Source organism: Seriola aureovittata, chromosome 22 (genome assembly GCF_021018895.1).
Source record: "Seriola aureovittata isolate HTS-2021-v1 ecotype China chromosome 22, ASM2101889v1, whole genome shotgun sequence".
Classification (NCBI taxonomy): domain Eukaryota; kingdom Metazoa; phylum Chordata; class Actinopteri; order Carangiformes; family Carangidae; genus Seriola; species Seriola aureovittata.
This window is the reverse complement of record NC_079385.1, coordinates 4,362,845-4,377,016: the sequence shown is the minus strand read 5'-3', so window position 1 is coordinate 4,377,016 and position 14,172 is coordinate 4,362,845. Positions and strand designations below refer to the sequence as shown.

The 14,172-nt window shown below is 42.1% G+C and overlaps 1 protein-coding gene across 3 annotated transcripts in view; it reads right to left on the bottom strand.

Moving 5' to 3' along the window:
- LOC130163661 (anoctamin-4-like) overlaps positions 1 to 14,172 on the bottom strand; it is a 47,900-nt gene that overhangs the window by 19,682 nt on the left and 14,046 nt on the right. The window contains exons 1-9 of one of the 3 annotated variants that reach the window (XM_056367996.1): positions 12,290 to 12,739; positions 10,864 to 10,939; positions 5,987 to 6,187; positions 4,503 to 4,651; positions 4,191 to 4,340; positions 2,537 to 2,637; positions 1,208 to 1,252; positions 983 to 1,114; positions 708 to 814 (exon numbers count right to left, since the gene is read on the bottom strand). In XM_056367996.1, the coding sequence (XP_056223971.1) occupies positions 708 to 814; positions 983 to 1,114; positions 1,208 to 1,252; positions 2,537 to 2,637; positions 4,191 to 4,340; positions 4,503 to 4,651; positions 5,987 to 6,047 (745 nt within the window). In that variant the 5' untranslated portion in view covers positions 6,048 to 6,187; positions 10,864 to 10,939; positions 12,290 to 12,739. Of the gene's footprint in view, positions 1 to 707; positions 815 to 982; positions 1,115 to 1,207; positions 1,253 to 2,536; positions 2,638 to 4,190; positions 4,341 to 4,502; positions 4,652 to 5,986; positions 6,188 to 10,863; positions 10,940 to 12,289; positions 12,740 to 13,516; positions 13,742 to 14,172 lie in introns of those variants that run through there. The other 2 variants (XM_056367993.1, XM_056367995.1) reach the window with 2 other exon arrangements.

Genomic DNA, 14,172 nt, shown 5'->3' with positions numbered 1-14,172 from the left:
AATGAAATGACTTCACACGTTTTCTTCTTTACTCCAACAGTCTAAACCATTTTTATAATAAACAATTAACTTAACAGCTTTAACACGTCCTTTTCTCTTTCTTTCTCTCTTCTATCCATTTATGTGTTTATTCATGTGTTTGTATCTTACTCACTGACTGCAGTCGCAATGATTGGCTGAAAAGCGTCATGTGACCAGTGCAGTGCAGAAAAGATGCTCCAGTTAAAATAGAATGAATAATTCTCAATAATTTAAAGGCTACAGGTCTGGATCCAGATAGAAAGGCATCCGGGTCTGGACCTGGACCGTGGGCGGCCTATTAGCGACCTCTGCTACATGGCTTGTGTTCAAATTAATTTGATTGAATTACGTGTTCAAATTTGTTGAAGCTTCATGTACTTAAAAACACTGACAGCAGATTATTTATTCACAGGCCTTTTATTTTAAGATAAAATAGGATGAACTCCAGGGAAACAGAAGCATGTGTAACTGAAGCAGCAGAATCTGGAGGCGTAATGGGACAAATACTGACTTGAAAACATAATAATCTGATTTAAACAGCGCTTCTTAATATTTTTGACATTTAAATAAGGTCATGTGAATGATTTTTTACTTTCTGCACACACTGATCCACTTCATCTAGTTTCTGTTTTCCTTCCACTTCAAATATTTCTTTCTTTCGTTGCAAGATTCAGAGAAAAACTCACCCATCTTATTTTTACCCTCCTCATACTTGACCCGCTGAAGGATGTGGTGGACGATGCGACTTCTGGTGGCGTTGTTGAAGAAAGTGTCTTTGTTGTGGATGATGAAACTGCAGTGAAAAGAGCTGGTTATTACAAAATCTGCCGAATGAGAGAGGCGACAGGCAGAATTTCAAGTGGCAAAAGTATAAAGGAGGAAATGGAAATGTACCAGACAGAAATGTAAGAATAAGTTAAAATCATCTCCCAGGGGCTGAGTTTTTTCAAGGGGCACTCACTGGTGTATCCTGGATCGACTGAAGGGGGCGGTGAAGCTCTCGTTCTCTTCCAGGTCAGGCAGAGTGTTGTTGTCAAACTTCATGGGCTTGCGGGGAAGCCAGCCACGAAATTTGTTGATTCGCTTCTCCATCCTGCAAGTGAAGGTTCTGTTAAAGCTGCCAGACTAGATTTTATTCAGCTTTTTTCGGCTGATCTCAATGTCGCCTCTTTGACTGAACGCTCACCTGCTCATGAACTTGTGTCGTCGGTGCATGTAAAAGATTTTCCTCCTGGAATACGGAAGGTCGGGAATAATTAGCTTAGCACAAGATGACAATTCAGTAATTAGGATAGTAATAATGAATGCTACAAGTACCACCACTACTACCATTAATAATCCTGCTGTTACTGCAGCTACGAGTAGTAGTGCAAGTCAAGTCATTCCCATCGCAACTACTGCTGCTTATTTTATTAATGACAAGCCACCAGGGCTGTGTGATATGCAAAAAAAAAAAATTACATATTGCAATTGCGATATGGGATTGACAGTTGGAATGGTCGTTTGCATTTCATTTTCACTGAAAAAAATATAAAAATAATGATGTAATTTTTATTGGAGCTCTTGCAATTTGGATGTTGCACTTGGCAATATTACAGTTTCGATATATTGCGATTAATTGTGCGCTCCTATATCCACTGAATGACAGTTGGTGGCAGTAACGCGCAAAGAAGCAAAGCAATGCTAGCAAACATGGATGTAAACAATGCAGCATTTAAAGGGTATTTAAAAAAAATCAGCTTTAGAGCATTAAAATGTGAGACACACAGAATATTAACATAACTTTTACAAGGAAATTCCAGAGGGTACATTTAATACTCCAGTTAAACCTGGCATTAAAATGCGTTTTGGGTGATCAGATTCCAATCAGATAATGCTTGATCACATGAAAGCACAGGTGTAAATGCAACGCATTGACGACAGATTGTGATCTGATTGGCCATAACAACTCTGGAGGTAGTCAGAGAGGCATTGTGACCGTAGAAAGTGTAAAGGCCATTCACACACATGCAACAGCTACGTAGGCGGAAATACATAATTATGCGCTACTGTTCAAAACCAGCGAGGTAGCAGGTAGGCAGCTGACAGCCATTAGCTAGTTGCAAAAAAATCAGTGCTCTCCTCTGCTTTTTGTCTTCAGCTCACTAGTTGTTGAAGACGGCTTCAAAAACACAAAAACACAGCTTCATGGTTGGCTGCCATCGTCTTCTATTCTACATCTTCCCAGATGAAACTTCTGGCCCGACACATGCCGGGGAAGTAGCATCTTACAATCATGCTGTATATGGGCCAGATCTGGGCCGTGGAACCAGGCGTATACTCGGCCAGAAGGAAACAAGCAAGTGGCCCAATCTTTCTTTTTTTCTTCTTTTGGAGGATGTGATTTGAGCTGGTCAGAGCGATCAGATCTCATTCAGACACATACAAGATACAATCTGGATATGATTCGTATTTTAATGCCAGGTGCAAACGGAGTCTAAGTTTTTTTTTTTTCCCCCACCATAAGTTGTCTCACCTAAAAGGCATGCGGATGTTCATGAGCTCTGCGTAGCGGCAGAGAACATCCCATGGTGCGTGAAGCTTCAGAAAGATCACGTCACTATTCGTTAAGGAAGCCTGAGGAAGCCAAAGACACAGAACAACAGTTTAACTTCAGAAACAAAGATGGCTGGGGAGGACCGTGATATATCATCTCTGCTTTCACTCTGATGCTCTTTTCCCTGACTGTGCAACAATGATGTAGTCTACAATAATGGTGGAGGCAGTGGCGTCACAGCTATTCAACATTATGTTTTTCTGAGATCCGCTATTTTGCTCACCTTCCTGCCTGACAGAGTTGGAGTCAGTCTAAAGGTGCATGAAAGAGACCTAAAAATAACAAAATGACTCCACAACAGAAACACACACAAGTGGGCTGTCGAAGGAGACAAGAACCATTATCTTCCCCAGCATATTCCGGATCGTGATGACCTTGGTGCTACTGCAACAGCTGAAGTTAACACACTCACACGCACACAGAGAGATCGCAACATCCACATTTGCTACTCTTTCAAGTGACACTTCTGCTAAAGAAGAAGCAGCAGGGGAGAAAATTGCCATCAGCACATTTGTTTGGCCTCTATGAGTGGTAGCTCTCCAGTGAACACCAAAACAGCACTCAGCTGTCAGACCTTGTCACACTGGGCACAAAGGCTCAGGGCATTTTAAAATTGAGATTACATGCATTACAGGGCCGAGCATTAAAGAGCAAATTGATATTGATGTTGCTCATCTTGCACGCTATGAATGCAGCAGGTTTGCCAGAGGAAAGACAGCAAAGCTAATTCACTGTCACTGCAGGAACCTACTACACTGCTTTTTTTTTGGGAGTTGCAGTTTTTAAAGAGTTGAACTAGTTTTGCTTTACAACTTGGCCTCAATGTGAGAAACCCCCTCTCCTCACGGCAGATATCAATGTCTATTTATACACCAACTGTTTTAATTGTTTTATCTGTTTTTCTTCTCTTTGAAATCTATTGATTTTATTGATTCTGTTTTTTGCTTTTGACAAAAATGCTCGATAAATAAAGATCATCATTATTATTATTTTTATTTTTATTTTTATTATTATTATTATTATTATTATTATTATTATTATGTGGTTTAAGAGGCAGTTTCTGCAGGTGCCCTTGAGCAAGACACTAAAGCCCCCTAACTGAACTCTAGTGGAGGGCAGGATGATTGATTAATCAAGTGAAAATTACGTTTAATGCACCTTTTCAATATCCTAATCTCTGCTGCAAATTGAAACATTTGGGGTTTTTCAGATTGGTAGCCAGTTGAAATAATAATATTTATATAAACAATGGATCACATGACGATGTGTAGTGATGAACCCACAGGCAATTATATTGAATATTGGACTTATGTTTAAACACAGCTCCAATGCTACTCTTCAGTGAAATGAGAACAACATAGTAATATATATGTGGGGCAGAACTAGCTAAAATCAGTGGTTCTGTATGTGTTGATATATAACTGATACATGAACAAAATGTTGCACATATGGGTCACTACCTATTAAAAGACAAGTACAATAGTATTAAATAACAAATATGCAAAAAGCATCGGATTAATCAAACAGCTCAAGTGGTGTGGAGGAATAAGCAGCTTGTATAAATGCTCTTTACCTCCTTTTCCATTTGTAAGCCCTCAGCACGGATATTCCGCTCAAATACCTCCCTCTTCTCTGACTGAGAGCTGGACTTCCTGTACACCAGGATGTAGTCAATGCGGCTCTTTCCATCGCTGAAGCAAAGGCCGCTGGACTTACTCCGCCCCTGAGAACAGACAACAGCGAGAGAATCCAGATATTAATGAGGAAGAGTCGACTACGTCTCATCTGTCGTTCATCATGGACGGATGAATGAGTGGGTGTTGAGTTAACTTTGAAAGGAGACTGGCTCTGGGGTTGAACCCAGACTTTGAGGTTCCCCACTGACCTCTGGGAGGCCAGGATCGGACTTTGTGTTGTCATCCAGGATGCTGCTGTGCGTCCCCGGGTTCAGCAGGGTGGAGTCGTCGTATCTGGATGGGCTGCTGATGCCCTCTGACCTTTCCCTCTCCAGCTGCACATTAACATCCTTCACAGCTGGAGGTGAGCAGAATGGATGAAAGTGGATTAACATAAGATAATATCAGAGATAATACCACAGTAAATGCTTGCTAAATCAGCGTTGAGCCATTTTACAACAATAATATCAGCCATGTCCGTCTGTCTGCGGTTTGGGTTCTTAACTGCTGAACAGAGTGACTGTTGAACACAATGTCTGTAATTACTTTACTTAATTTAAACCTGCATTGTCAACATAAAATATATAATCAGCTTGCAAAGTTGTTATTGCACGTGTTGGCAAAAAGTTGTTCATATATATTTGGCCACGTAGCTCTGTTTTCAGATTCCAAAACCTGCAACATCTGGCTCTTTAGCTGCTAAATGCTAGACTTTGTTCACCAACTAGTGGCTAACTTTGAAAATAGCTGCCATGATACTACATGCCAGTGTCTAGTGCTGGCAATTCAACACAGCTACTGATACTTCTGAGCGCAGTTCCTGTGAACATTTGACTTTCATGAACAAATCAGTGCAGTTTCCAAGGGAGAAAATCTCAGATTTTTATGCAAATTGTGTCCTGTTCCTGTTCTGAAAAAACAAGTCAGAATGTCAGCCACCTCAGCATTATCAGCATTACATTACAGTAATTCATTTAGTTTAGGAGGTAGAATAAATGAAGGGCTGGGAGCGGATGGGTAGGAGGAGGTACTAGTTTATTTTTGGGACTGTGAACTCAACTTTAATTTAAAATTGTGAACTATGAACGTGACTAGTTCATTTTAATCTGTGTGAACTGAACTTTGAGTTACACTCCTTATTAATGCAGCTTTATCCTAAATTTTAAGGAGGAGCCAGAAGGATTAGTCTCTTAATCATTTTACTGTCACACAATTTAGTTTGTTAAATGTTGAGCAGACAAATTTCAGCCTTGAATGGCAACCATTACGTTGGGGAATTGGGAGCTAACTGTTTCTCAGGTAATGAACAATTTCAAGGCAACAATAGAGAATACAAGTAAAATGTGTTTTCTCAGCATGCTCCTTCAAATGAGTCGCTTGATTAGCCTCAGGCTCCATTTGGACAGAAAAACGCTTCACAAGAGGGGGAAAGACAAATCAAAAGGTGAGCAGGAATACACTAAGGCTTTAATCAAACATCAGAGCTGATTTATAAATCAATGCTCATGCACAAGAGTTATGATGTTTAAAGATCCTCTTATTACCTTGTCTAGAACTATTAGTTCCAGCCACCCAAATACTGCAACTCAACTTGAGCACACACACAGCTCTAAGGATTCATGATAGCAGTGGTGTGTTCACGTTACGGACTGAGGTATATTAAGGTATAAGAAATGTTGAAATGGGTTCTCACCGAGGGGAGGCAGGTCGTCTTGAGTGCTGGAGTCTGGAGCTTCAGCCGAGGATTCCTCCATGATGTCTGCCTCCCCACAGGAGGGGAAGGCGAGAGGTCTGTCCGCTGCCTGGTAGCCAGAGGCCAAGGGCTGCAGTGGCACTCTGCGTCGGTGGGGGCTCTGTCGCTGAGGCTCAGACCCATGTAGAGATAAACTCACACCTGCAGTTTAGGACACAGAGAACTTCATTTTACATTGTTTCTGAATATTTAAACATACTTTGAAATTGAGAGTGGAGCAAGGTTTTTGGCAGCAAGAAGGGTTTTGACATCCGGCCAACGTCTCAGCCAGATTTACAGCCAAAACACCCTCTGGCACTTCTTCTTGTCCCTTTTGTAATCTATTACTCACTCTCCTAGCAGAGACACAACAAAAGGCATATTCCTAAGCATTACTTAAAAACAGCTTGATGTGGGTGACAGTAGAAAAAAAGAGCTAAAGAGCTAACTGAGTTCTGAAAGCCAGAGATATCAGCAACTGGTCAAGTATTGACTGAGTCATCAGTATTGTTCAGCCATCTATCAATCACCACTGATATATTATGGTCACCCAATTGTATAGGTGCACTGCGACTGAGCAGTAAAAATGTACTGTTAAACCCCTTTCACTCACAGACTCAACACAAACTCACCGTCAGCGATTATATAGTTATTGGTCTTGGATAATTACTGGGCTGCCTCGCCACTACAGGCTGAAGAGTCTGTATAAGAGCAGAAAAATGTATGGCTTAAAAAAACTAGAATTCACCCACTAATATAGAGAGTCACAGATAGTTTTAGTATTTTCCCTGGTCTAATTAGACAGTATAAGCCTGGATTCACTCATCTTTTTAACCACTTGGGGGCAACACAACACCACTGACATATTACCACATTATTATGGTTAACACATAACAACCAGTTCAATATTCAGTTTCCTTTTGCTCTAAACCAACTCCAGTGGGAAATGAGCTGATTAGCTGCTACATGCTCCACTGCGTTCATCAGCTAGTCGTTAACTTTGTGTGTCTAATGCATTCCATATCTGAGGAGAACTGCAAGTCCTGTCACTATAAAATCACTGAGCGAAGCAGCTTTAACAAAAATATTCACAGTGAGTATTTGATATTCACAGTAGGTGAATATTTTTTTTTTATGCTTCTTGTAAAACGTCAACCTAACTGTTGAAGTCTTGTGCAGAACACAGAAAGGACTCACTCAGGACTGTTGTGGAGAGACGCATGCAATGTAAGATGGAGGCCATCTTGGATAACACCAACCATCCTCTCCACAACATTCTGGCAGGACAGAGAAGCAGCTACAGCTGCAGCAAACGTCTCATCTCACTGCCCTGCAGAACAGAGAGGTTCAGGAGATCCTTTGTTCCCACTGCCATCAGGCTATACAACACCTCAGCCAAAGGAAGTGGACTAATCTAATTATTATTGTTTATCTTGTATGAACTGTTTTTGTTATTATAATCAACACATGAATTTCCCCTATGGGATAAATAAAGTATCTATCTATCTATCTACATTGGGCAGCCATGTTTTTAGTTTGGAAACGACTTAAGTTCTGTTGAAGACAGGACCGAAACTATAAAGGTTTATGCAGCAGATGAAATGATGACAGTAGGACTAAATCCCAATTGTAACATTGGCTTTGTTCCTTTCATGCTTGTTTATTAACTGTTCTTCCTCTATCTTCCTCTTATTCTATTTTATGGCGGTTTTATTGCATTTTTTAATGCTTCTGAGCATCCCCTGGTAACCACGGCAACCATATGTTTCACATCAACTGTGGGTAATTCCCTTCAAACAGTCTGCTTTGCCTGAGGGAATTACTTTTACCATGGGACAGACCTTGTGGACTTACCGGGAACGAGGCTCAAAGTATGTGAGTCTGTGACGGTGGACATTGGGATTGGGCCTAGAAGTCTGACTCTTTTCTAGATAGGGTCAAATTCAATTTTAGCAATACTAGCCTTAACATGTTCAGAGAACTGGGTTAGATAACCACTCACACTACAATAAACTTTTCCCCTGGGTTGTTTGCAAAAGCAAAACGAAAGAGCAGGAATAGAGAGAGTGAGATAGTGTGTAAAAGTAAAAGAGGGAAGAGCCACAAAAAAACAGCAAGCAAAAACAGAAAATGACAGATCAGTAATTTTTATCTCCTCAACAAAGATTAACCTTCAAAGACCTTGAAAAATATACACACTCTACCTGGGAACACACAAACTAATTGGGTCTATTTGTCAACCAGACGGTATCCTCTGGGGGGTGAAATTATTCAAAGCTTAGCAAAAACAGTTCTATCTAAATAGGTCTGTATCTCTTACTTTCAGGCCTCTGGAGAGCGGGAAGACTTCCATTGGGGGGGGGGCTGTCTAAGAGGTCTGCTTCCTGGATTTTCGTTTGTGACAGCAAAGGTGACTCAGCTACATTTTTCTGCTGAGCCGTCGTACCGTAGGACAGAGATAGAGGTTGGGGAAGCGTCTCTGCACTTAATCAGCCGTTGATGTTTTGGAACATTAAAGCCTATGGATGCAGCTAATAGAAATGTGATGGATTTCCTGCTAGCCAAAAAAAAAAAAAAATCAGTGCTCAGCGTCCCCTTCCTTTACTTAGAGCGGTCATAAACATTTCACTACGCTGGGGTTCAGCTGTCCAAACTGGAGCTGCAGCAATCAGAAAACATTGACATGAATCTTAATTTATCCAGAAGTTGGTAACACCATTGGAATTTAATGGGTTTTATTTTCTCCCAGATGTTGAGTAGACCCTTGTGGTTTAATGAACTCTATGTAAATGAAACAGAGCCTGGTAATTAGCAGACTGGAGACACGAAGATTACTCAGACTTCTCACATACACATAATGACTATGGGGATCAGCAGCTCGAGCTTGTTAACTTCACCTCCCCGTATTCAAGATGCTCGCCGACCCCGTTTCCTCAGCACCCACAGCACTCCACCGCCGGTCTCATTAAAGGGAGAGAGAATTGCTTACTATAAATATTGGCTCTCAGAGGACACACTACATTTTAGCCCACATCATGCCGCTGTCCCGAGACAGTGGCCAGTCAAACAATGTATCCATCAAACTTTAATGGCCCGATGGTACGTCTGTAACCCGAGCCACGGCTGAGGTCACATGGTACTGAAGCTTCGGCGGCAGAGAGACAGAGGCGCAGTGGACTGTTCTCTTCAGGTACAGTAAATGCATCTTAAAAAAAGGACGTCTGGTCACTGCAATCCAAGGGAATATACACAACTCACAAGCTGTATGAGGAGTCCTTCAAGTTTTATTGCAAGTGGGTGCTAACGAACAGCAAATGATAGCTGAAGATAGGTAAAGATAGCTAACGGTGATGCTGATTTTCTGAGTTGCAGACCTTTGAGTTCTTCATAATGGCAGACTGACCAATTGTCAGCACAAAATCAAACGTTCAATACTTACAGTTCTATTACCCACTAAAGCAGGATTACAAACACGGCCATGGAGATTATTGGGAAAGCTGGAAGACGCTACAGCTGCAACAACAACCAAGATCATTTACAGAAAGTCCTTTATACCAAATAAGCATCACTCACACTGAAATCATGTTCCTTATTGTTGTTTGTACTGTGCATGTTGTGCTAATTTTATTGCAAGATTTATTGTTTTTGGGTCACAATGACGTGTTTTAACCAGCCTGTGAAGCCAAAGGCAAAACTCGTGGACAATAGATTATTATTTTTATTGTTAAATGATTTCTTTCTTAGCATTTATAGTGAACAGTAAAGCTGAATGACTGCTCCTGACATCCTCCATGTATACAGGCATTCAGCCTCCCATGGCTGACAGTGGGAACAACAGTAGTACCTGGGGAATTGGCTGCTCCGAATTGGAACAAAAAACATAAAATATAGAAAACACATCAAAGTTGCATCACAGTTTTTTAAGGGAAGAAGATAACTGACTAAAAACCTAAAAAAGCTAAAATGTTACACTACAGCTACAACAACTACTTCATCCATCAGACAGGGATCAACATTAATGAACACAATGAATCAGTAGATGTAAAAATTACAATTCATTTTGCTTATTTAATCAATTTGTTCGACTATGTAATTCATTTTTCACTGTGTGTTTTTTGCTGTTCAAAAAGATCACTGGGGTGTTGATCTCTAGTAAAATGATCCAGCTGATCCCATTATGTCAGTTTCAGTAGCCTGGTTCTCCATTCATGTACAGTATATCATATCAATAATTTACACTCAACAAAACACCAGTTTTGAATCAGGACCTTCAGCATTCGGAGCAAGTAGCTCATGTAAATGAATGTGTGCATACGTAAGTAGGTTACGGCTGTTATGTCAATGTGTCAGATACAAATTTAATCAGCATTTTTTTAATCAGCGTTTCATATCTTATATATGTTCATCTCATTTTCAGGTTGCAGCTGCAGGTTGTGAATATTAACTAGGCCACAAATAAAAAGGTGAGAGGTGTTTCTGCTTACTCATTCAACAGCTGATTGAAGATCTGAAATGCACCGAGTTTAAAGTAGTATAGTGTTATGTAATATTAGTTACTTTAATTTTGTTGTTGAGCGTTAAGGCTGAACATGAGGCAAGTTTCAGAGGCAGCACAGTTGCATACAAAGTGAACGGACCAGTGCGAGTGTTTATAGCACATGCCACACAACTGCAATGGCCATGTTTCTGTGTTGGATGTCATACCCCTCTCTCTCAGCCCTTACTTCCTGTCTAAAGTACGCCTTAACTGTCCAATAAAGGCCAGGCAAAAAAAAGAATCAAATAATCTTGAAAAAGAAAGACGGGATTAGATGCGAATTTGCCCGTGAGGCACAAACCTATGCAAAGACGTGGCCTCGTGGGTCCAGTTGTTTCATCTTGAGCGAAAAATTTGCACTGCACCGAGATGAGAGTCTGAAATGAAAAAAACAAAACAACTGGAGTCTCTGCTGAGTTCTGAGTTCAATCAGAGGCTGAGCTCACAGCGGGTGAGATTGTTTTTAGCTTACGGATAACATCTGGCTAGCTGGTATGCTGACTATTTGAGGAGAACAAACATCAACTGCACAAACAGTCCAGCAGTCAAATTTGCGCAAATGACGGTACGGTGAAAATTATTTTTTTGTCCGAACAGGTTTTGACAGTAACTCTGATGATGTCATCAAGGTAGGCTTTGGGGGTTCGGGGACTGTAAGCTACTGCAGGTTAATAATGACACTTCTGGAATAGCAGGGAAGGGAAGGGAAGGTGTAAAAGAAGATGATATCGTCTTGCATTGTGGGAAGTGTAGGAACCAGTGTTTTTGGAGTTGACACATATTAGTGACCAAGGTTTCAACATATTTTAGAACTCACATTTTATAAAAGTGTGATACTTTAAAATACATTTGTTTTAATTATCCTGCCGTTCCCCGACATAAGCAACAGGACATTATGTCTCGAATGTAAAGTGACAGTGGATCATTGTCACGTCACATTAGGTTTTATAAACAGTTACTTTATTCAGAGTTTCTACTCATGTCATTGATAATTGATAACTGAAGTCATATTTGTTATCTTTCTGTTTTAGTTGGTATGAGAGGCAAAAACAAAACCAAAAATATTCCCGGCTGAAAAACACTAAATAACAACGTGGTTCCTTGCGTAACACAGCCCAGCCCGGGGAGGCTCACATCACTGCATGACAGGAGAATAAAAGATTGCAGGGGAACAGGAAGGTGTGTGTGTGTGTGTGTGTGTGTGTGTGTGTGTGTGATGTGTTGCCAATAGGATCCGGTGTCAGTCACTTGTGAGAAAGAATTGTTCGTTCCATCTGGATGCTCCCATCATGCCCTGGGGTGTGCAGGGCAGGGTGGGGTGGGGTGGGGGTGGGTTGTATGTTCTCCCTGACGGCAAGCAGCGGGGATTTCGCGCCTGCCGACCTGCTGCTGGTGCCTGGACGACACGGTCACAGCGCGCGCACACTTACAGACACATACACACACTCCTGACAGAGGCATGACCCAGTTCTGCGTCTTACAACTAATGCATCATGGAGGATGAAGAAGTAGAGTGTACGAAAAATTCACATTTACAATCGACAGAATTGTGTGTGTGTGTGTGTGAAGGTCAAATGCTTGCATGGTCCCAGGGAACTGCGTGAAAGAGATGAAGCAGCGTAAAGAGCGAGGACACAGCAACACATGAGAAAGAGCACTGCAGCAAAAAACACATCCACACCGGAGAACAAGCTGCGTTTGCTTCAAGACAACTTGACGACACTCACCGTGTGAAGGTGGAGAGAGGTAGGGAGGCAGCTTCACCCCACAGAGGGGAAAAGGGGGGAGGGAGGGGGGCTTCCCGGCCGAGCCGCAGCAGACGCCAACACAGCCAGAAGACTCGTCCCCATACACACACGCAGCGGTCACCCCTCCTCCCCCCCCCAGACCCAATGTGCAAATGACCTCACTGAGGGTAACAAACAAACACGACGTCCCACGAGGGAAACCAGCATCCCCACTTTTTACTCCTCACTCCTCATCAGGAGGTCGGCCGATCCGTCATCCCTGTTACACACAAACACGCACTCCCACAGACGGATGTGTCATAGTGAAGCCGCTCAGAGCAGGAGGCTGAAGAGCTCAAAACAAAGCTGTCAAATCTTCTCTGGAGGAAAAAAACACAAGCATGAGCAGGATGTTTACGGTGAGAGAGAGAGAGAGGGAGAAGGGGAGGGAGAGAGAGAGAGAGAGAGAGAGAGAGGGGGAGAGAGAGAGAGAGAGAGAGAGAGAGAGAGGAGGTGCGTGCCGCTCTTCAGCATTCTTAATCAGTGTTCCCTGGTAGCCAATCAGAGGTCAAGCTGCTCTGGCAGCAGCCAATCAGAAAAAAGGGCTGGCTGTCTCAGTGTTGCTGTAGCCTAAAACAATGACAGTTGGCACTGATGACAGTATCAGTGATGGAGACTCAAGGGCACACACAGACACACACACAAATGTATTACGTACATATTGAAGCATAGTGGCATGTTCAAACATTTACACACTACTGACATGTCCATACGCAAGTTCTGGTCCCCGGAGAGATCCTTTCAGAAATCAGTTTCAGTGCAGGCAATGCGACACAAAATCCACCTGAGTAAAAATCCATTCCTCCGGCAGTCTCAGTTACACTGTGTCTGTGTCTGAGTATCTCCCAAAGTCTTTGTAGTACAAAAATCTGTCTTTAGTGTTGCTGTCCCTCCCACTGCAGCTTAGGAAACACACACAGTCTGACAAAACACAAAGTGTGGATATTGTAATAAAAACCCTGTAGCTCAGATATATATCTATTTGATTTGTCTAACACAAACTGCTGAAGCCTCGAGTGAACTTCACAATGAGTTTTGCACAGAGAAAATCATTTTAGGATGAGATCTCCTCTGGGTAATGTGCTAAGTATACAGACAGACTACAAAACTGTTTACTATAATGACCGATGACTAGCATGCTGTGTTGGTGTGCTGCACTCTACGTACTCGTGCTGCTGTCGCAGAGCGTCTCCTGACTCGCACTGCAGGTGGGCAGCGGGCTGATTGACAGCGACGCCGGGCAGGACACCGGCTCCGGATGCTCATTGACGGGCGGGACGGCGGAGGCCTCGGAGTGAACGCAGTCCGGACTGGGCAGATTCTGACTGCCGGCTGGGAAAGGACTCTTCCAGTGGGAGAACCCGATAGCCACTTGACCCCCGGGATCAATCCCTGCAGGAGGACCACGACCAGAGCAAAGACGGATGATGAGAAATGGAAAACTAACATAAATTAGTGTCCAAAACCAAAAAATATTGCTTTAATATATGACAAACAAATCATCAAATAGTCCCATTTAAATTTTTTGCATCAATCAATTATCAAAATACTTCAGATAAATTTTCCGTTTAATTATTGGATTCATTGTTTTAGGTCTACGATGAAATATTACACTGACAGCTGTGCTTCCTCTCTATCATACGCGATCATGGGGGAAATGTGTTGCACCAACTCTCAGGACTCCACAGTATCACAGTGATGTCTTCAGCAATGTTGCCCTCTAGTGCTCGAAGCTGTCAACAGCATTAAAACAATCCAACTTTAACTGTGACCAGGCATTACCCAGCATTTCACCGACTGTTCACACAAACAGTCTGACGTCA